This window comes from Colletotrichum navitas (assembly GCF_030913465.1).
Source record: "Colletotrichum navitas strain CBS 125086 chromosome Unknown LY79scaffold_16, whole genome shotgun sequence".
NCBI classification, from domain to species: Eukaryota; Fungi; Ascomycota; class Sordariomycetes; order Glomerellales; family Glomerellaceae; genus Colletotrichum; species Colletotrichum navitas.
In genome coordinates this window covers 211,204-229,441 of record NW_026850562.1, presented here as the reverse complement: position 1 = coordinate 229,441, position 18,238 = coordinate 211,204, and the positions used below count along the sequence as shown (strand labels likewise).

Below are 18,238 nucleotides of genomic sequence, written 5' to 3'. Positions count from 1 at the left end.
GAGCGTCAAAAGCCAAACAGTCTTGGGAGACAATGCATAAAAAGGCAGAAGCAGCACGCCCAATGGCAAGCACTAGATCCCGAAGTACCGGTAGCGTTGCTCTCAATCTGGGTCATGGAACAAGCTCGAACTTTACATTCCTTATCTGTACCGTTGCAAGTTTACCATCCTCACAGGGGCACGGTGCAAGGGGAGGAAGGGGTGGCTGGTCCAGAGAACCTGTGGAGGTAGTGTCGGATCCCAGAGTGCCGCCGAGTCGAGATATCAAACCCTCTTGCGCCAATCATTGGCTTCGTTCCAACGGCTTGACACCACCACTACCATGCGACGTAGACCAAGCTCCAGCGAGTGCACTATCCTGATTGAGCAAAGCGCACGCCGTGCCGGGTGACAATGTTATCACCCCCGGCTGGCTCTAATCTGCTTTGGATCAGGCTTCTTGGGGGGGGGGGGGGGGGAGTGGGCCGTAATATCGTCGGCCAAAGCTTGTCTTGTTGATTTTCGTCCGAGGGTAGCCAAGGGTCTAGGTCTCATGAATGACTTGTCTCCCAACGCGGTGGCGTGGCCGGGCGGATGGGTTGCAGCCTGCAGGCCAGAGAGTTCTGACCCCATGGTACTGGAACATCTTGTGGTAGGCAACCGGGGCCAAAGGAAGATTGCGTCGTGCCAGATAATTTACTGTCTCCCACTCTTATCACGAGCCGTCGATCGCTGTTCTGTCCCGTTGCATCTATACATATATACATATATATACCAGGGGTCTCTCGGCACCGGCCTTCCAGAACTCAAGCTTGTGCCTTCGTCCTTCACCGGCTTGTCCGTCTCTATACCATCAACGAGGGGTTCGAAGTATATTTGGAGACACCCGCCAAAATGCCTTCCCCGCCCGTCGTCGTCGATGACGAGAAAACCCACGCCAAGGAGCCTACCGTCGGCAGCTATGATGGCTCTCACGATGAGGAGGTCGGCGTTGTCCACAAGGGCGAGACCCTCCAGCGAAACCTCAAGAACCGACACATGCAGATGATTGCCATTGGTATGCCTCGACTTACACACAAACGATACGTTACAAAGTACTGATTTGCATCACACAGGCGGTGCAATCGGTGCTGGTCTCTTCGTCGGATCCGGTGGTGCTCTTCGTTCCGGTGGCCCGGCTGCTCTGGTATGCTCTCTTTCTTTCCTGGTTGGCTTCTCCTTGCTAACTATGAGACGACCAGATCATTGGCTACCTGATCGTTGCAGTCATGTTGTTGTTCACGACCCAAGCTCTCGCTGAAATGGCTGTCCTGTACCCTGTCAACGGTGCCTTCTACACCTACGTCTGCCGATTCGTCGATCCCTCCTGGTGAGTCTCCCGCGCAGCGACACACATATTGCAAGCACATTCTGACAAGTTCCCAGGGGCTTCGCCATGGGCTGGGACTACGCCATTGCCTGGCTGACCATTCTCCCCTTTGAACTCGTCGCCGCTAGTATCACCATCAAGTTCTGGAGAGATGACCTCAACATGGGCATCTGGGTCGCCGTCTTCTTCGTTGTCCTCGCCGTCATCCAGGTCTTTGGCGTCCGAGGTTACGGAGAGGTCGAGTTCATCCTCTCCATCATCAAGATTATCGCCTGCACGGGCTTCATCATCCTCGGTATCGTCATCAACTGTGGTGGCGTCGGCGACAAGGGCTACCTCGGTGCCAAGTACTGGCACGACCCGGGTGCTTTCCGGAACGGCTTCAACGGATTCGCCGGTGTCTTCGTCGTGGCGGCCTTCGCTTTTGGCGGCACGGAGCTCGTCGGCCTCGCTGCTGCCGAGTCGGACAACCCCCGCAAGGCCATTCCCCAAGCCAGCAAGCAGGTCTTTTTCCGCATTGCCTTTTTCTACATTGTCAATCTCTTCATCCTCGGCCTCATCGTCCCCGCCGATGACCCTCGTCTCTTGGGCTCCTCCGGCGCCAACACCAAGGCCTCCCCCTTCGTCCTCGCGATCCAGGACGCCGGCATCAAGGTCCTGCCATCCATCTTCAACGCCGTCATCACCATCTCCGTCATCTCCGTCGCCAACAGCTGCACCTTCGGCTCCACCCGCACCATGCAGGCCATGGCCGAGCGTGGCATGGCCCCGCGCATCCTGGCCTATGTCGACAAGCACGGCCGCCCCATCTGGTGCGTCCTGATCCAGCTCGCCTTTGGTCTGCTCGCCTTCATCGGCGAGTCTGCCGACAGCAGCACCGTCTTCAACTGGCTCCTTGCCCTGTCCGGTCTTTCGTTCTTCTTCGTCTGGGGCTCCATCTGCCTGTCACACATCCGCATGCGCATGGCCTGGAAGGTCCAGGGCTACACGCTCGAACAGATCCCCTACAAGGTACCCCTGGGCATCTGGGGCAGCGCCATCGGCTTGTTTCTCAACTGTGTCTGCCTCATCGCCACCTTCTACAACGCTCTCTACGTAAGTGCTTCCTCCGTGCCTCATATGTCTTCCCTTCTTGGCCCTGGGGGTAGTCTGTTGCCCGTACATCATCGAAGAAGAAACCCATCGCTAATGCTGCTGTTTTCAGCCCAACCCCAACGCGAAGCCCGACGCGAAGGCCTTCTTCCAGGCCTACCTCGCCGCCCCCATCGTCTTGTTGCTCTACGTCCTGTGGAAGGTCATCTCCCGCGACTGGACCCTGTACGTGCGCCTCCGCGATGTCGACCTCAAGACTGGCGTCGTGCTGGCTGACCCCAGCGACGAGCCCGAGCCCACAAAGACCTGGACCAACCTCCCTCGCCGCATGCTTGGCGGCCTGTTTTAGACAACGGCAGAAAGGAGAGCGCAGTCTCGGCTGTGCGCAATCCCCCATCTTCACTTGAGAAGGGGATGGTGTTACATTAGGAAAGCGTGATGGAGCTTGTAAGAAGGAGAGAATGTGGTAGCTGGAGGCAACAAACTGACCCGGGTCGGGAGACCGCGGGAGCATTTCATAATACATAACACTAATTATGATCCCCATCAAACAAACAATCCGGCAGCACTACGCCCCCTTCGTCAAAGCTCGCGGAATGGTGCTGGCCCTCTAAACTTGACACCTCGAGGCCGCATTCGGCAACTCAAATCACTTCGGTCAACTTGAGATGCCAAGGGCAGCTGCACACAGAACAGGTATTTAGTGAATACATATTTGGCCACAATACATGCAAGCGTATACAAACACATTCTGTGTCTTTGAAAAAAGACTATTCTTCCTGTCTACAGGAAAGTGCTCTATTGAAAGGATATGTCGACTCAGTACGCGATGCTGCTTGCGTACAAAACATGTGAGGATCTCTACGCTCGCTTATCCAGTGTATATATTTAATTCTAAGCCCAACCCATCAGTATTGGAATCGACCCGCCGCCAAGAACCGGTTGTGGTCGGCAGGATGGTCTATCTACTCGTGCGCTGTTCGCCCGCTTCCGCTGCGAGATCTCGTTCTACCATCTCGATTGAGCCCAGACTAGGGAATCGCTTCGAAAAGTCCTGGACGTAGTCGTCCTTCTCCTTGGCCGACATCTCCAGCACCGGTCGCCCGGGGAGTCCAACGCCGACAAGGTGCTCCGAAGACATGGAAGGCGGAGCCTGGTGCTGCTTCGGCGGCGAGCCTGGTCGGCCGCCGGTCGGCAGGCTGTTGAGGTGCATCGGCTTTCGGGGTGCCACCGGTCGCGAGCCGGGCGTGGACCGTCCCGCTGCTGGCAGAGGCTCGCTTGCGGGCGGCCGCACCTTGTTGACCATGACATCTTGTGAATTGGACGGCGTCATAGGCCGAGGCTTGGCGTTGCCTACCGGCTTCCTCGGAATATCTGGAAGCTGCTTGTCCAGACGGCCCGCGGCAGAGTCTGTGTACACGCCGTAACCTTGAGCAGTGCGCGGAACCTGGACCGAAGACTTCTGGCCCTCACTCAACAGGTTTTGCACCCTGTTCTGGATGCTGACAGCCCGGGACACCCCGCCAATACTCTTGGGTAGAGGTGCAGAGCTGCCTGGCTGGCTGGAGAAACGTTGGCGGTACTCGGCGGCCGCAGCCTCGACCCGTCGCTCCTCCTCCTCGAGACGCAGGCGTTCAATCTCCCGTCTCATCGCGGGCGTGTCTTCGATCTCCTCGTGCCCCTTGCCATCGTCGGTCCGGCCATCGGTGGCCTCCGACCCCTCAATGGGGGTCAGCACGCCACGTTCCAGCTGCTTGAGCGGCGACGGAGTTCGAGCAGGCGGTGGTGCTTGGTTTCCTTCAAACCTTTTAAATGCATCGCCAAACTTTCCAGCGAATATGTTTTTCGTCCCGGAGAGAGAACTGAGACTCCCGCGTTTGCCGTGTTTCGAATGCCAGTCCCTTCTCTTCGAGTCCGACTCTTCTATACTACGCAAAAATTCAACATTGGATTCGATGGGAGCTTCCTCTTCTGGTTCCGCCATTGCAGGCGATGGTACTCTGTCAGGAAACTTCGGAGACATGAGACTAGGGGGAGGAACGGATTTTGAAGAGTTTTCTTTTTCGCGCAAAAAGTCAAGGTTTGACTCGAGATAGGTGCTGGCAGGCCTGGGACGGCCATCAGTGGATCTTCTTGACTGACTGCTTGAATCAAGAAGATCCAGGCTTGGCCGTCCGCCTTCCAATGACGGTCGCGACGACGATGGATGCCGGACATGGGTCGGGCGCAGCTGATACGAAGAGTTCCGAGGCAGTGGTCCTTCTTCTCCGCCTGGCCTAGATGACGCATTCTGGTCTTCGTGACGAGGAAGGCTAGACGACCCGTGATGGTCCGATGTGGGAACCCGCCACACCGGGACCGGCTGGGGAGGTTGTTGCTCTCCTGGTGGAGAGGTTGTCATCGTGCCGGTCGACACATATTTAGATGGCTGAGGTTGAGGATGGTACTGGGCCTGGGTTTGAGACGAGATGGCCTGCAATTCGGGATTCTTATTGATGATAGCATGTGCTCTGCTCACCTCGGCTGGTTTTGAAGGGGCAGATGTCGTCTTCGTAAGTCCCACAGCAGCCTGAGGAGATTTAACTGTCGGCGGCGTATAAGAAGCAGTGACGGCCGGAGCGACAGTCCTCGGCCGCGCCGACTCCGGGTTCTTCGGCGGAGAATGTACCGGCGGATATGCCTGATGCCTAGGCTTCTCAGTCGGTTGCGAAACCGGGACTCTCTGTTGCTGCGTAGGGGGAGGAGTATGCGAGTCAAAGTTGAATTTAGAGCCTTGCTCATGAAGGATGGAAAACTGATCCAAAGGCGGGAAGCGAGATGCGAATTCGTCAACGTCTCCCGCCGCAGCCGCCGCCGGAGCAGCGGCAGCAGCAGCAGCCGGTGCGTCCAAAGCGGCAAACGGATCCCCGTCAGTCACTCGTATGGGAGACGGGCCGGGTTTGGCGGCTTGCTGGGGTTGCGGTTGTTGGCTCGCGGCCGGCAACCTTCCTCTCCTCATAGGAACTATGTCGGGAATGGCATTCTCCTGTTGTGGAGGAGGGGAGAAAACTGCGCCAACAACTGGCTTAGGTTGTGGCCTGTCCATCGCCGAAGATCGACTCGACGGCTCGGAGCGTTGTCCCCCAGCATATATCTGTTACATTTTAATTGAGAGTCAAGAAGATAAATTCTGGGAGAACCTACATCTTGAATGGGTACATCACGCCCTTGCATAACACATCCTTCACGGAGGACCTGGTAGATGTTTGGTCGGGCCTGTGGGCTCTCACGCAGCATGGATCCTGATTCACGTTAGTGACCAAGGTATGGACCACGTCTATGCAAGCTTACCAATGAGTTTCTTCAGGCGGTCTGAGAAGACGGGATAACTGGGGTATTTGAAGCTTGCGTTGAGGATGGCCAATTGCCCCTGGTCCTCGAAGGGCGTCGTGTAGTAGCACAATTTGTACAGCAAAACGCCCAAAGCCCAAATATCAGACTTCTCGTCGATGGGAAGCTTTCGGTAGACGTCTATCATCTCTGGACTTCGGTACTGCATAGTGGTGTGCTTCTGCACGTCCTCGTCAAGAAGCCTGCACTCGACGACGGTCTGGGGCGCGGGTTTGGGCGGCGCAGCGGATCCAAAATCGCAAAGCTTGAAACGCTTCTGGGAACCATGGCTGAGAATCAAGACATTTTCGACTTTCAGGTCGCGGTGAAGTAGTGGCGGCTTGAGGTAGTGCATACAGGCGACGCCCTCAGCTATGTCTGTAAAGATGTGGAGAATCTCGGGTTCGGTCAGGCGGTGCTGGAGACGCGTGTTCATGAAGTCGATCAGGCCACCTCCATTGCAGTGTTCCATGAGCAAGAACACTTCGTAGCCTCCATTCCGCATTTCAGACGCATGAGAATCGATGTATGTGACGATAGGGCGATGGCCCTTAAGCCGCTTCATGGTCTCGACCTCAACTCGCATGCTTCTCAGGGACTCCTTATCGGGGACAGCCACTCTCTTCAAAACAGCCATGTCCGTACCGTCGACAGGCTTCGGGAGCTTGACCAGATAGACGTGAGCGAAACCTCCCTCGGACAGATATTTCTGGATCACCACTCTGTGACCGCCAACTTGGATCTTCGTGCCAGGTGCGAAGGTGCCAGCAGGCGCCGTGGGCACAGGGACAGGCATTGGGGCGCCATAGGTGGCAGGATGGGCGGCTCGTGGAGCCGAAGAGGGCATATGATGACCGTACGATGCCATGTTGGCTGTATTCGTTCGAGGATGCGTTGTCGGCAGTAGGTGTCGTGTCGCCGCCCGAGGCAGCGGGGACTTGGCAAGTAGAGGATCAGCGGGAGTTGAAGTCGGTGAGAGGGAGAGCGAGAGGATAGAGGACTACAAGTACGACAGTGGCATCGAAGAGCGTTGGCGACCCTAGAAAGGCACAATCAAGCCATTCTTTGGGTGTCGATGGTGTCTACTATAGTCTTTGATGAGTTGGTTCTAGGTTGCCGTCAAGCTGAACCCAACCTTGAGTGCGTGGTTCGCAGTAGGTAATACGGAGCGCCCATCAGCCGCTGTTAGTGGTGGAGCGCTGGCATAGGCTTGGGGGAGCTAACCAAGACCCTGGCACACTCTGTTCAATGTTTCGGAATGCAAGTCAGGGAATTGTCGGATTATGCAGGATGCAGCTTTCATTGGCTACTATACATGATTTAATGGGTACTGCCAGGCGGCGACAACTGTGAATCTCATCTGATCCCGTAAACGGTCAGGCCAAGATCCCGACAGTAGTGGGGGTGTCACTCTGTCCCTTCAGCTCTTCAGCTCAGGTACGGAGTACTCTTACGTAGTTGCTTATCGATACACGATAACGATAAGAGACTCTTTCGAGCGGCCGATAATTTTTTTTTATGGTTTTTCCTACTTGGGGGCGATCTCGAGCCGCTTGGATGCGCTGCAGAGCTACATCTTTTTTTTTATTTTATTTTTTTATCTCGCACGCTAGAAAACCCTATTCGCGCTTAAACAGACAACGACGAAGACGATTCAGAATGGTAGCAAAAAGAAAGAGAGCCGAGACTGCGGAGGCGACCCCTGCGGCCAACACGGCAACTGCGAAGAAGGCCAAGTCGACTACCAATGGCTCGGCTTCGAAGGAGACAGTCTCGAGCGCCGCCCCGGCGGATGAGTTGACGATCCAGATCGTGACCGGATCCTACGACAGAGTCCTTCATGGTATCACTGCTACGATAAAGCCTGAAGGAAAGGTCGAATTCGCCGACACGTTCCTTTTCTCTGCGCACACTTCAGCCATCCGCTGCATCGCTCTGTCGCCTCTCTCTGCCCCGGTTCCAGGCCAGGGCCAGAAGGTCCTGCTGGCGTCCGGTAGCACTGACGAGCGCATCAACCTCTACAATCTGTCGGCGCACCCCCCTAGCCGTAAGAACCAGGAGCTTCTGTCCGCCGTCTCTGCTCGACCAGTTCTTGAGAATCCTAAGAACCGCGAGGTTGGAACATTACTGCACCATTCATCGAGCATCACCAAATTGGCCTTCCCTACACGGTCGAAGCTGCTTTCCTCTAGCGAGGACTCCACCATCGCCGTCGCGAGAACAAGAGACTGGTCTGTCTTGTCGACGATCAAGGCGCCCATAGCTCAGGCCTCTGGTAGACCCAGTGGTGACACTGCCCCCTTTGGCGGCACACCCTCTGGTGTCAATGACTTCGCGATCCATCCCAGCATGAAGTTGATGATCAGCGTCAGCAAGGGCGAACGGTGCATGCGGTTGTGGAACCTCGTCACTGGAAAGAAGGCCGGCGTCCTGAACTTCAGCCGCAGCATGTTGCAGGAGGTCGGAGAGGGCAGAATCTCTACCGGTGAGGGCCGGCGGGTAGTATGGGGAAAGGCGGACGGCGAGGACGAGTTCGCGGTTGGGTTCGACCGAGATGCCATCGTCTTCGGTATGGACAGTGTGCCCAAATGCCGCGTCATGTCCGATACGCGGACTAAAATCCACGACTTGTCCTACATCACCATTGACGGCGAAAGTGAATCGAGTTTGCTCACAGTTTCAACCGAGGACGGACGGGTCCTATTCTTCTCCACGGCAACAAACGATCTGAAGAAACCCGACTCGGAGGACAAGACATTGTCGAGTGCCAAGCTGATTGCTCAAATCGGCGGCAAGGAGGATGGTGTGGTTGGCCGCATCAAGGATACCGCTTTCCTGCAAATCAAGAATGATTCGACGACGGCCTTGATCGTAGTTGCCGGCAGCAGCGATGGGAAGGTGCGGCTATGGAAGGTGGGCGCGGAGGAGCTCAAGTCCAGCAAGAGCAAGGGCAAGGGCAAGGGCAAGATCGAGGCGAAGCAGGCTGGCAAGCTGCTGGGAACATATAGCACAAACAACCGCATCACCTGTGTGGCGGCATTCACCATGATACCCCGGCCAGAGGGAGTGGAGGAGAGCGAGGACGAGGCTGATGAGGCCTCGGATGATTCCGACGACGACGACGATGACGACGAATAGTAGAACAAAAAAGTAACTGTGCAAACAACAATGATAATTCAAGATATCCCATTTAATTGCTGTACCCGTAAGTGGGTGTGTGCGTGTATGATTGAGTTCTGCCTGACGGTGAAGTTCAGACGACGGGCGGAGGATCGGCCCCAAGTTGCCGTCTCCGGGGTTGGTTCGTGGATTCCACTGATCGGCGCGTCGGGGGTGTCTCGTATTGGTCTGCAAATTACATGCCAATCCCCAGTTGTGTCTTTTTCGAACGCGCGCTCTTTTGCATCCAGGCACGTCTTGGCGGGGTGAAGGCCAAGGGTCCGTCATTCTCCAAGGTTTCGACGGTGTGGCTGTGAGAACGCAGCCAGGGAGACGCAGGAAAGACATAGGGCTCAGAAGAAACACAGACACGAGCGCGGCAGTCTTTGGCTGAGGTTGAGAAGAGAGGCGTCGCCTAGTGTGATGTCTAGGGCCTCAGTCTGTGCCCGAGTCCCGCGTCCGTCCGTGTGTCTCCCTCGAAGGCTGCAAGTGAGGCGGCAGCCTAGGGCGAATGAGCGACAAGTGATCTCAAAGGGGGAGAGCTGCGAGACATTGGACCCCGACAGGAAGCTATCGCCCTGACGCGTGCTACGATAGACTCGAAAGATACCTAGTAAAACCACAAGGCTTGGGTTCTCTGGTCCCAGCATTCTTCCCCTTGTCCCTTTGGAAAAGAAAGGAAAAATAGGCCAGGAACCCATGGTTGAATACGTGGACTGGTCGCAAACCGCCAAAGAGTTTCCCACCTCTCCTCCTTTCTCTCTCTCCCTGGAGCATCGTACTTTGCATAGGCTGCTAAGACGATGCAAACGTGAACCCTCACAGTTTCAGGGTCGTACCGGCGGTTCTCAGGACCCATGCAAGAGAGGCGAAATTCCGGATGTCATGCCGTCGCAGTCGCAGTCACAAGACGTCGCGCGGAGACGGAGGAGGTTGGAAGTCCCCATATGTGAAGCTGCAGCGCGTCGGTCAGGTACGATGTGAGAAGAGGAGACGGCAGTGGCCCAAGGAGGGGAGCCGAAGGAGAGTAAAACCGGGGCGGGCAGATTGTGGGGTAGCGGCGAATCAGCAGGCCAAGAAAGTCATTTTAACAGCCGAATTTGGCGGGCAACCAGTCATGTGGCTCCATTAGGGAGAAAATCCTATTGCATGCAGTGCGACTACGACCCCGTAGTGTAAAACTAGGTACTTAGGTGCGGGTGCCTACCTCAGGTAGCTTCGACCCATATGCCTGTCCTCAACAGGTGCAAATGCAGAGCTGAATTTTCGACAAGCCTATTGGTCTGATTATGTGGTAACGGGGAGAGAATCTTTTTCTCAGCGGGCCAGTCAATGGCAAGCGCAATGCATGTGCATACAGAGTTGTGGAGAGAGCAATGCAAAGTGTTGTACAGCACGAAGTATAGTATCTCTAATGCAACCAAGTGAAGTGTACGGAGTAACTGCATCGACGAAAGAGGTGGCGGCGGTAAGGGAAGCAGACATGGGTAGGTCCCCATCATGTTCACACAGCTGTTCGAGGTACTCCGTACCTACATAGTAAATGGTAAAACGTGCAGGTTCCGACATGTGAATGTTTCCCATCCATCCCTTTTGATGCAGCTCCCCTCTTCTCGCTTTCCTGCCAGATTTCTCGGACCCGTCTCTCGCATTTCTCTCTCTCTCTCTCTCTCTCTTTTCCCCCCTCTCTCCGTCCTCTCCGTCTCGTCCGCGTCCAATTCGACGGCCGTTACTGGCTCACCCCCCTCAAGTCACACGACGCAGAGACCACACCACCGTCGCGCTGAGATCCCCTCTTTCTCGCCCGTTGTCCGCATTTGCTTTACCGTCGCCTCCGGTCGTCGTCCTCCGCCCCCCTCCTCTTCCTTGCCTCCATCATCGAGTCCCGCCAGTAGTACTTGCCGCACATCTCGTACACCCATACTCCCTCCGACGCACGCACTTACGCACACACGGCCTGTACACACCAGACCAGACCAGACCATTCATGCTGTCCTCGCTGTCGCAGACACTAGCAAGCCACGGCGAACTGACCTCTGAGAGATGATGCTACCGCCGCTTCCTCCTTCTTCATTCCCCTCGCCCTAACGCATGCCCATTTTCGTCGCATTACCAAAGGTACCCTTGATTGGTCCCTATCTATTGCATATTGATTGGTCTTTTTCCCCCTCGTCCCATCCCTCCACTCCGCTCTTCTCACCCACGAGAACCTTGACCGGGGTTGTCCTGGACCAGCTCTCCCGAGCTTGACCTCTCGTGCCCCGTAGTCAGCTCGTTGAATCTTCCCAACAGTTTCTCAACCCTGGACTGGATATCTTAAAGCCTCTACGCAGCTGCAACTCGTCTACGCAGCTGCAACTTGTAGAAGTCTCGATTCTCCGCCGCTGTTCGTCCCAATTCCTTCGTCCAACACTAGCTTGAGGCTGTTCCGTGGCCCACGTGAAGCGAGACGCTTACCTCCTCGTCTGAACTCAGCTGTGGCGACAACAAACCTGTCACAAGGACGTTTGCGGGGGTAATTTGTTCCGCTACATAGACATACAACATCGCGGACGCCCTCGTACCTGTGCTTTTGCGTCCCTTGACGTCGGTACATCTCTCATCCAATTCCCCCATTACACATACGCTCATCAGCTAGATCCCTAATCCTTCTGTCCCATAGCCTCCGTCAGTCTCCTCTACCTGTCTGCCCACGAGATCGATCCGAGGCAGCATAATGTCTGACGACGGCCCCCGTCTTATACGGCCCATCCCGCGCCGGCCATTCGACTTCAGTTACAAGAGCCTGACCCCTCCAGAGGACGATTCGTCCCCGCCTAGTCCCAACCCCGAGATCGACCTGTCTAGACTGCACAATGGCCAGGCGACGTCCTCGGAATCCGGTTCCATACCACGGGCTCAGTCTGTGTTGAACTTAACGGCCTCGACGCTGTTCGGCATATACTCCCCAACGTCTTATGGGAAGGATCGCTGCTACAACGACCGCGACGAGACAGAGACCCCGTGGGGAAATGGGGCCCAGACACCAGTCAAGCGGGCGAGTGTCGACGATACAACTTTTGAGCTCATGAAGGACCGCTCGAGCCCGATGCGCCGGCGGTCGTCGTATCACAATGGAGGCAACACCCCCTCGCCGTCGACCGCCGTCACTGCACTTTTCACCATCTCTCGAGCCGCACTACTCTTTTTGATCGGTATGGGATACGGCTTGATGGTCACACGACTGCAGAACGAGCATAGGTTCTCTTCCTTCCAAGTCGAAAGCATGATCAAGCCCGGTTACGACTGGCAATATCTGACGGTGTGGGGCTTGTTTGGAGTGGCCCTGGGTGGCCTCCTCCCTTGGTTCGATGGCGTTTGGGAGGATACCTTTGGAAAGGAAGAAGAGGTTGGCACCTCGCCAGAAGACACCAGTCCGGTAAAGGACTGGGCCCTGGTCGTCCGCAGCATAGGCGCATTCGTCGGCATCGTTTTTGCCATAGTAAGTCGCTCTTCCACACAGATGACATGGGGTGTCAAGGATCTAACAGCGAGCAGCGCAAGCTTCCTTGGGCATCAACTATGCAAGTATCTCTCACGCTGGCACTGGTCAACCCGTTTCTGTGGTACCTGATTGACCGCTCGAAACCCGGTTTCCTCCTTTCGGCGGCTGTCGGCCTTGCCGGGTCAGCGATGCTGATGGGCATCAACCCCGACATAATGCCAACGCCGTCATCCCTAACCTACCGCAACGAGTCGGAGAGGGCCTACTCGGACCCTATCACTCTTGGGGGTCTCGCCAGCCAGGAAACCATCGAGACGGGCATTTGGATGTTGAGCGTTCTGTTCTGCAGCTGTGTCTGCTTTGGCAACATTGGCAGGCGATTGGCGTTGAATAAGTCGGCCACCGCACGTGGACGATGGGCCGGCATCAGATGAGAGATGGCTTTCACGTATCAACGGTTCACTTGTTTGAGGACTGTGGTTTTAGACCATAAAATAGGTTGCTTTTGGCGGGACAACAAAGTTCTTGGACGAGAGAGAGAGGAAAAGGAGGGCATACCCAAATGAACAGGAACACTCGGATAACGGACGTTGTCGAACGTGCAGCTGTATTTCTTATGGAACAGCGGAATAAGACTCTGGCGCTATAGATCCGCTGGATTATCCAGTGGCTGTCTTCAAAACTCGCCATCTCTGCTTTCTCGTATAACTCGACCAACAAAAGCCTTGGGGGCTTCGAGGCTGCTGCCTCAATGTTGCTGCTTTATGTGGCTCGGTGAAATTAACCCGCGACTCGCATGTTTCCCCACCCTTTCCGGCAGCCTGCGTTCGCGCGCAGTCACTCGTGTACTCTATTTTCCATTCTTGGGTCAGTGAGGTGCAGCCCCGTCCTTCATTACACATGGCTGGCATTCTATGACAAAAAGCCGCTGCTTGCCTATCCATCCATTTGACCCCCTGTGTATACTCACGTTCAATTCGTAACTAGACATTTCCTTTTACGGTGGGAAACACCCTCCCAAGAGCGTTATTTACTCTTTATCCCCTTTCCTTTCCTTTCCTTTCCACTTTCCCCCTCCCTGGCCTTTCCGCATTCTTCTACCATGACTGTTGTTGTGTTTCAATTTTGTGCTTCTTTTTTTTTCCCTTCATGTTTCATTTCGTGCTCGTCTCCGTCTTTCCTGCGGAAGATATCGTGGCGTGTAAACATTTCTAATCAAAACAGTGTGTCCGTCCCCGTTCGGCCGGCGATGCACACCCCTTCAATGGCCCTGGCCAATAGCATCGACGACGGCCTGCGCCTTGGCGACGATGCCGCTGCCATAGTCTACCTGCGGGAGGCCCATCATGGTGAGAAGCCTCGGGTTGCTGACCATCTCGTTGACGGCGACGGATCGCCCGCACACGTCGGAGAAGGACTCGGCGGCAGCTTCGGGACCGGTTCGGCCTGGGATTCCCCATGTCAGTTAACAAGACCGGCTTTCCTTTTTCTCTTTTTCTTTTTTTCCTTTTTCTTTTTCTGCTTCCCTATCTTCCTCCGTCAAACCCTCGCATGTGTCCAGGGCCGGCCTGGCCCGCGAGGGCGGGGTACGCATACGGCGTCCGGCGCCGGGAGCGGGGTGCACGGTGCGGGTACGGGTGCGGGTGGAATCCTAACCTTTTTTCTGCCGCGGGATCTGCTCCGGGTGCTGCACCGGCTCGCCGTCCCTGATGTGGTCGAGCTCGGTCATAATGTAACGGGAGCGGCTAACAAAGTCCCAGACGTGAAAGAGACCCCTGTGGGGATTCGGCGGGATCCAGGCCGGGTGGGCCTCGAGGGCGGCGATGAGCTCGGAGAGTTTCTCAGTGATGGCGGCTCGTAACTCGGGGGGCGGGAGACTGGAGGTCATCTCGGCTGCGTTTCCAAACACCAAGAATGAGCAGTCTGGCAGGAACTGGAAAGTAACAGGCAGGAGAACCGGGTAAAATGAGTTGATATTAAGTTTGTTGGAATAATCAATACTTTGGCTGGAAGAGCTGGCAGCACGAAGCTAAACGCGATGAGGGTCGGTCAGTAAGATAGTAGTAGGTAAGAAGGGATATAGGAAGAATCGTGAGATAGAAAACAAAAATCCAAAAGTCTCCTGTCTATTTTCGAATAAACCACTACACGGAAAATCTTCTCAACTGTGAGAAGTCGGTGAGGGTATGCAAGGGTAGGGAACGCGTTGCCGTGTTATTGCGGCATGTTCCATCGACTGGGCAAAGATCAAGCCACAGCTTCACTCGAATTAGGTTGTGTTTTTAGAGGGACCGGGTGGGGTCGTAATGGCGAAATCTGGTAGACTAGGTACCTAGTTTAACAGAGGGGTTCGGGGGCTGGCTGGATGGCTGACACAGAACCGAAGATCTACTCCGGCGAATACCTACCTATCTATTGTATAGGTAGACCATCATTATGATGAGCATTATGTGACTGCACGGATTCCGTGCCGAACATCATTGAGGTACGTATCCAAGGCGGTCCCTTTTCAGGTCGCACAGGTACACAATGATAAGTACGGTCGGAAAAACACAGTACAGGTATCATGCCCAATACTCAACACAATAAAGAAGGGCTCTGAATTGATGGACAGAAACACAGTGCCATGGAATCTCGTGTCGAACATCAACAGCCACAGCACAGACCCCCGATGTTTCCCTTTTCTCCCCCCTCTTTAGAAACCCTGACACTTGGTACTTGGGAACAAAACATGTCAAGGAGGATAACTAGTGTTCGGACCGAGACATTGCTCTATTCTGTTCGAAGCATGCAAGCTTTCGGAGATCAACCTTGGAGGCTGGTATGAAGCGGGCGATCCTGCACGAATTAGCACGGAAACGGTGTTTATCCCACCTATCGACGCTCGAGGACGTGCGCATGAGGCTGAAATGGTGAGATAGAATAAAGCCCCGCTCCGGGGGCATAGACGCAACGACAAAAACGCTACTGGGAATGGATTCGAGGCTGCGAGTCTAGTTAAGACGCGGCGAAACAGTTAGCTACGTGTGGTGCCCAACGTCCTCAAATGTGTCGTGCTGAACAAAGCTTGATAGCTGATTGTCTATATCAGAACTTTGCGCCACCACAAAAGCTCGAACAAGTCAAAGATGGAGAGGCTGGGTGGCTCAAGATCATTACTGGGCGTCATGCGCGTAAATACTGCTGTTGTCTGGGTGCTACGATCAGTTTCGGCCGAGCATGGTGACCATTGGATCTAGGGTTCTTGGAGAATAGGAACAGAGCCAAACGCGAGTCGCGCTGACCAAATACAAATACCGTATCCTCTGACTTAACTGAAAATCCGCACAGACCGCGGGCTGCTGAAAAGGGGCTGGCGTGGTGGCAGAAACAGGGATCTAGATGTGGCAAATACAGGGAGTCATTTACGTAAGCAGCAAGTTTGGCGGCAAGGGTTAGGGTTACATGGGTGGGTGTGTGTAGAAATAGATTGACCGCTTTCTACAAGGGGTCTAGCGTATGGTCTATGCGGTTTTTCAGTTAAGTCAGAGGATACGGTAGTCTTGTTGCAGATGGCGATTAGATCCGAGACACATTAGCTCGAAAGGAAAGAGTCAGGCTCGCGCTTGCGAGGTTGCCAGGCGAGTCGGGACAACGGGGATTGCCTTGGGACGGGATCCAAGGATTGACGTGAGTGATGGAAGGTACAAAGTGCGAGGACGACGACGGGCAGGGGCGGAAGGTATCGTAGTCATGACGCACTGGATCTTGGACTCGCCGTGCATCTGGGTGGACGCCGCAGCGAACAGGGCGCTGAAAAAGCGCTGGACCCTGGCTTGCCCGGAACGTGTTTGCACCGTTTTTGGCGTGCGTGCAGCAGCTAGCGCCGATTGCTGGCCACATAGGAATCGAGCGGGATCGATATAATCAGCTGCAATCACTTCCAGAGGCCCCATCTTCACATTTCGTCCGACTCGAGGTGGTAAGGGGAGAAGGCAGGATTGTGTGGGAATACGGGCCTCGGCCATATTGCTGCCTCCTGCTGCTCCCTGATGGAACAGGAGAGGCGTCCGCCGAGCGCCGCCGAGCGGTACACCCAATGTCGCGGTACTTGTCGGCACAGATGAAGCATGTTGAGGTGCTGATGTCAGGGTCCTGGGGCTCGCTCGCATCGAGATCTAGCTACGGCCAGGCCACAATACCGCGTAATGGACAGCCCGGCGGTCCGTCAGAGATTTGTTGGTTAGGATATAGATCCCCTTGCATTTATCGAACCCTTGTTGCGCAACAACTGAGGAAAGAAAGAAGGAGACAAACCAGTTGCAGTAGTTAACCTACAAGAGGGAATAAGGCAATGCCCCCCCTCCTGGCTTGTAGTACCAAAACCACGGAGACGGACCGTTTCCCGCACATCACGTGGCCCATAGCTCTCAGGCGCTGCTGAGGTAAGCGCCGCCTTATTGAGTGCATCTCCACGAGCCTGCAGCGAAGTCAAATGAGGGGGCCGCTGGACGTCCGATTGCGTCATACGTTATACCACTGATCAGTACTTTGCGACAGGCAGCCCAACGCAGAACCCACTTAGCAGCGAGTTGGTACAGTAAGCGCTTGCTCGGGACAAAAGGGACGTGTTCAATTGAACTGGGTTTCATTTAGACATTGGCAAAACCGAACAAGTGCAGTTGCCGTCCTACTTGCGTAAAGGCATGCGTGGAAGTGGTGTCCCCGTGTCGAGAAACGCGAAGCCTGCTCCACAAAATACGGAGGGTTCCCAGCGACTACACTGGAAACCACATAACAAGCAGCACTTACTCTTAACAAGTCACGAAGGTCTGCTAAATTCACCGCTAGGAAGAGTAAACTTTTTACAAACCATCGCCTTGTTAGTCCAGCTGGTTTGTACGTACCCAAATTGATCCCTTCGTACCTCTTGTTCAGTTGTTCTTCCCCTCCACGGTGTCGTCACAAGGCTAGGATCAGGCTACTGACAACAGGCCGCTAAGCCTATTTTCGCCTAGACGCAAGGGGCCCCGTCCAGGGCACCTGGGAAAGTCTGCCCATGCGTCGTCGCCTGCCGCGACTCCTGGTGTCGGAAGTACCGGTACTTGACACAACCTTGGGAATATCGACATGGTCCGCCGGGCCTGGCGCTGTCCGGGGGCGGCTCTCTTGCTGCTTTCCCGTCCCCCAGTGTCTTAACTGTTGCTTGCTGGTGTGTTTCCCCGTGTCCTGCGCAGTCGCCGCCTGCTCTTTCTCTTTTTTCCCCTTGATTTCATTGACCTCATTGCACGGCCACACCATCCCCGAAGCGCCCCTCCTAACCCGCCCAAATGCCCAGCGGATTGGTAACAGGACGTTAAATGTATGACGCCTGCCAGCGGCTCTCCTCCATCGATACCCTCCCACCCCAAAGGTACCCTTCCTATGCGACGGGCACTCGCCTGGTACACCCGTCCTGCTATTTCTCCAGCTTCTAGCTCCGGCCCTCGGTCTACTAGCTCTGCCTGCGTTCCTTCACCTGTCCGCTTTTGATCTCGTCCAGGCGCATCATGAGATCCGCTCGCTTCTGGAACCTCTGCAGCTCTGGTGATCCCGCATATATGACCCCTGGTCGCTATTCCCCCGTCCCTCCTTCCTTGTTGGACCATACATACATCTCAGCGGCCCCTCGAAAATATTCATCGTCGTGCACTCCTCAACCTTGGCAACGACTCACATAGATACCCGAACCTTCCAACAATATCCACCACGCGTACAAACAAGAAGAAGGAAGCTCCACCCTCCTAAAGCCCAAGTGACGAGGATAC

The 18,238-nt window shown here is 55.2% G+C and overlaps 7 protein-coding genes across 7 annotated transcripts; 3 read left to right on the top strand and 4 right to left on the bottom strand.

Moving 5' to 3' along the window:
- The first annotated feature begins 452 nt into the window (after positions 1–452).
- Positions 453–3,222, top strand: LY79DRAFT_547206 (amino acid permease). The gene is made up of 5 exons (XM_060557301.1): positions 453–1,036; positions 1,095–1,165; positions 1,221–1,348; positions 1,405–2,443; positions 2,553–3,222. The coding sequence occupies exons 1-5, from the start codon at positions 874–876 to the stop codon at positions 2,787–2,789; spliced, it is 1,638 nt and encodes a 545-aa protein (XP_060416312.1). The 5' UTR covers positions 453–873; the 3' UTR covers positions 2,790–3,222.
- A 3-nt stretch (positions 3,223–3,225) lies between these two features.
- Positions 3,226–6,964, bottom strand: LY79DRAFT_547204 (uncharacterized protein). Its single transcript, XM_060557300.1, has 3 exons — positions 5,771–6,964; positions 5,624–5,721; positions 3,226–5,573 (listed from the first exon to the last, which is right to left on the bottom strand). The coding sequence occupies exons 1-3, from the start codon at positions 6,675–6,677 to the stop codon at positions 3,402–3,404; spliced, it is 3,177 nt and encodes a 1,058-aa protein (XP_060416311.1). The 5' UTR covers positions 6,678–6,964; the 3' UTR covers positions 3,226–3,401.
- Positions 6,965–7,320: 356 nt separating this feature from the next.
- On the top strand, positions 7,321–8,991 carry LY79DRAFT_547202 (WD40-repeat-containing domain protein). Its single transcript, XM_060557299.1, has one exon. The coding sequence runs from the start codon at positions 7,328–7,330 to the stop codon at positions 8,945–8,947; it is 1,620 nt and encodes a 539-aa protein (XP_060416310.1). The 5' UTR covers positions 7,321–7,327; the 3' UTR covers positions 8,948–8,991.
- Positions 8,992–11,684: 2,693 nt separating this feature from the next.
- On the top strand, positions 11,685–12,886 carry LY79DRAFT_511383 (insulin-induced protein; the record flags this gene model as incomplete). Its single annotated transcript, XM_060554260.1, has 2 exons — positions 11,685–12,449; positions 12,506–12,886. The coding sequence occupies 2 exons, from the start codon at positions 11,685–11,687 to the stop codon at positions 12,884–12,886; spliced, it is 1,146 nt and encodes a 381-aa protein (XP_060416309.1).
- An 827-nt stretch (positions 12,887–13,713) lies between these two features.
- LY79DRAFT_668061 (uncharacterized protein) lies at positions 13,714–14,340 on the bottom strand (the record flags this gene model as incomplete). The annotated part of the gene is made up of 2 exons (XM_060563468.1): positions 13,714–13,898; positions 14,109–14,340. 2 exons carry the CDS (start codon positions 14,338–14,340, stop codon positions 13,714–13,716), a joined length of 417 nt encoding a protein of 138 aa, XP_060416308.1.
- A 1,637-nt stretch (positions 14,341–15,977) lies between these two features.
- LY79DRAFT_681496 (uncharacterized protein) lies at positions 15,978–16,854 on the bottom strand. The gene has a single exon (XM_060564565.1). It carries the CDS (start codon positions 16,601–16,603, stop codon positions 16,046–16,048), a length of 558 nt encoding a protein of 185 aa, XP_060416307.1. The 5' UTR covers positions 16,604–16,854; the 3' UTR covers positions 15,978–16,045.
- A 637-nt stretch (positions 16,855–17,491) lies between these two features.
- On the bottom strand, positions 17,492–18,192 carry LY79DRAFT_108094 (uncharacterized protein). The gene has a single exon (XM_060550682.1). It carries the CDS (start codon positions 18,077–18,079, stop codon positions 17,627–17,629), a length of 453 nt encoding a protein of 150 aa, XP_060416306.1. The 5' UTR covers positions 18,080–18,192; the 3' UTR covers positions 17,492–17,626.
- Positions 18,193–18,238: the final 46 nt, after the last annotated feature.

What these genes read in the sequence shown, in the direction of transcription:
- LY79DRAFT_547206 (XM_060557301.1), top strand. Translation starts at nt 874, where the DNA reads ATGCCTTCCCCGCCCGTCGTCGTCGATGACGAGAAAACCCACGCCAAG. An exon ending in CATGCAGATGATTGCCATTG is followed by an intron (nt 1,037 to 1,094) that starts GTATGCCTCGAC and finishes TGCATCACACAG; the next exon opens with GCGGTGCAATCGGTGCTGGT. An exon ending in CCTTCTACAACGCTCTCTAC is followed by an intron (nt 2,444 to 2,552) that starts GTAAGTGCTTCC and finishes TGCTGTTTTCAG; the next exon opens with CCCAACCCCAACGCGAAGCC.
- LY79DRAFT_547204 (XM_060557300.1), bottom strand. Translation starts at nt 6,677, where the DNA reads ATGGCATCGTACGGTCATCATATGCCCTCTTCGGCTCCACGAGCCGCC. An exon ending in CCGCCTGAAGAAACTCATTG is followed by an intron (nt 5,722 to 5,770) that starts GTAAGCTTGCAT and finishes AACGTGAATCAG; the next exon opens with GATCCATGCTGCGTGAGAGC. An exon ending in GTGATGTACCCATTCAAGAT is followed by an intron (nt 5,574 to 5,623) that starts GTAGGTTCTCCC and finishes AAAATGTAACAG; the next exon opens with ATATATGCTGGGGGACAACG.
- LY79DRAFT_547202 (XM_060557299.1), top strand. Translation starts at nt 7,328, where the DNA reads ATGGTTTTTCCTACTTGGGGGCGATCTCGAGCCGCTTGGATGCGCTGC.
- LY79DRAFT_681496 (XM_060564565.1), bottom strand. Translation starts at nt 16,603, where the DNA reads ATGCGAGCGAGCCCCAGGACCCTGACATCAGCACCTCAACATGCTTCA.
- LY79DRAFT_108094 (XM_060550682.1), bottom strand. Translation starts at nt 18,079, where the DNA reads ATGGTCCAACAAGGAAGGAGGGACGGGGGAATAGCGACCAGGGGTCAT.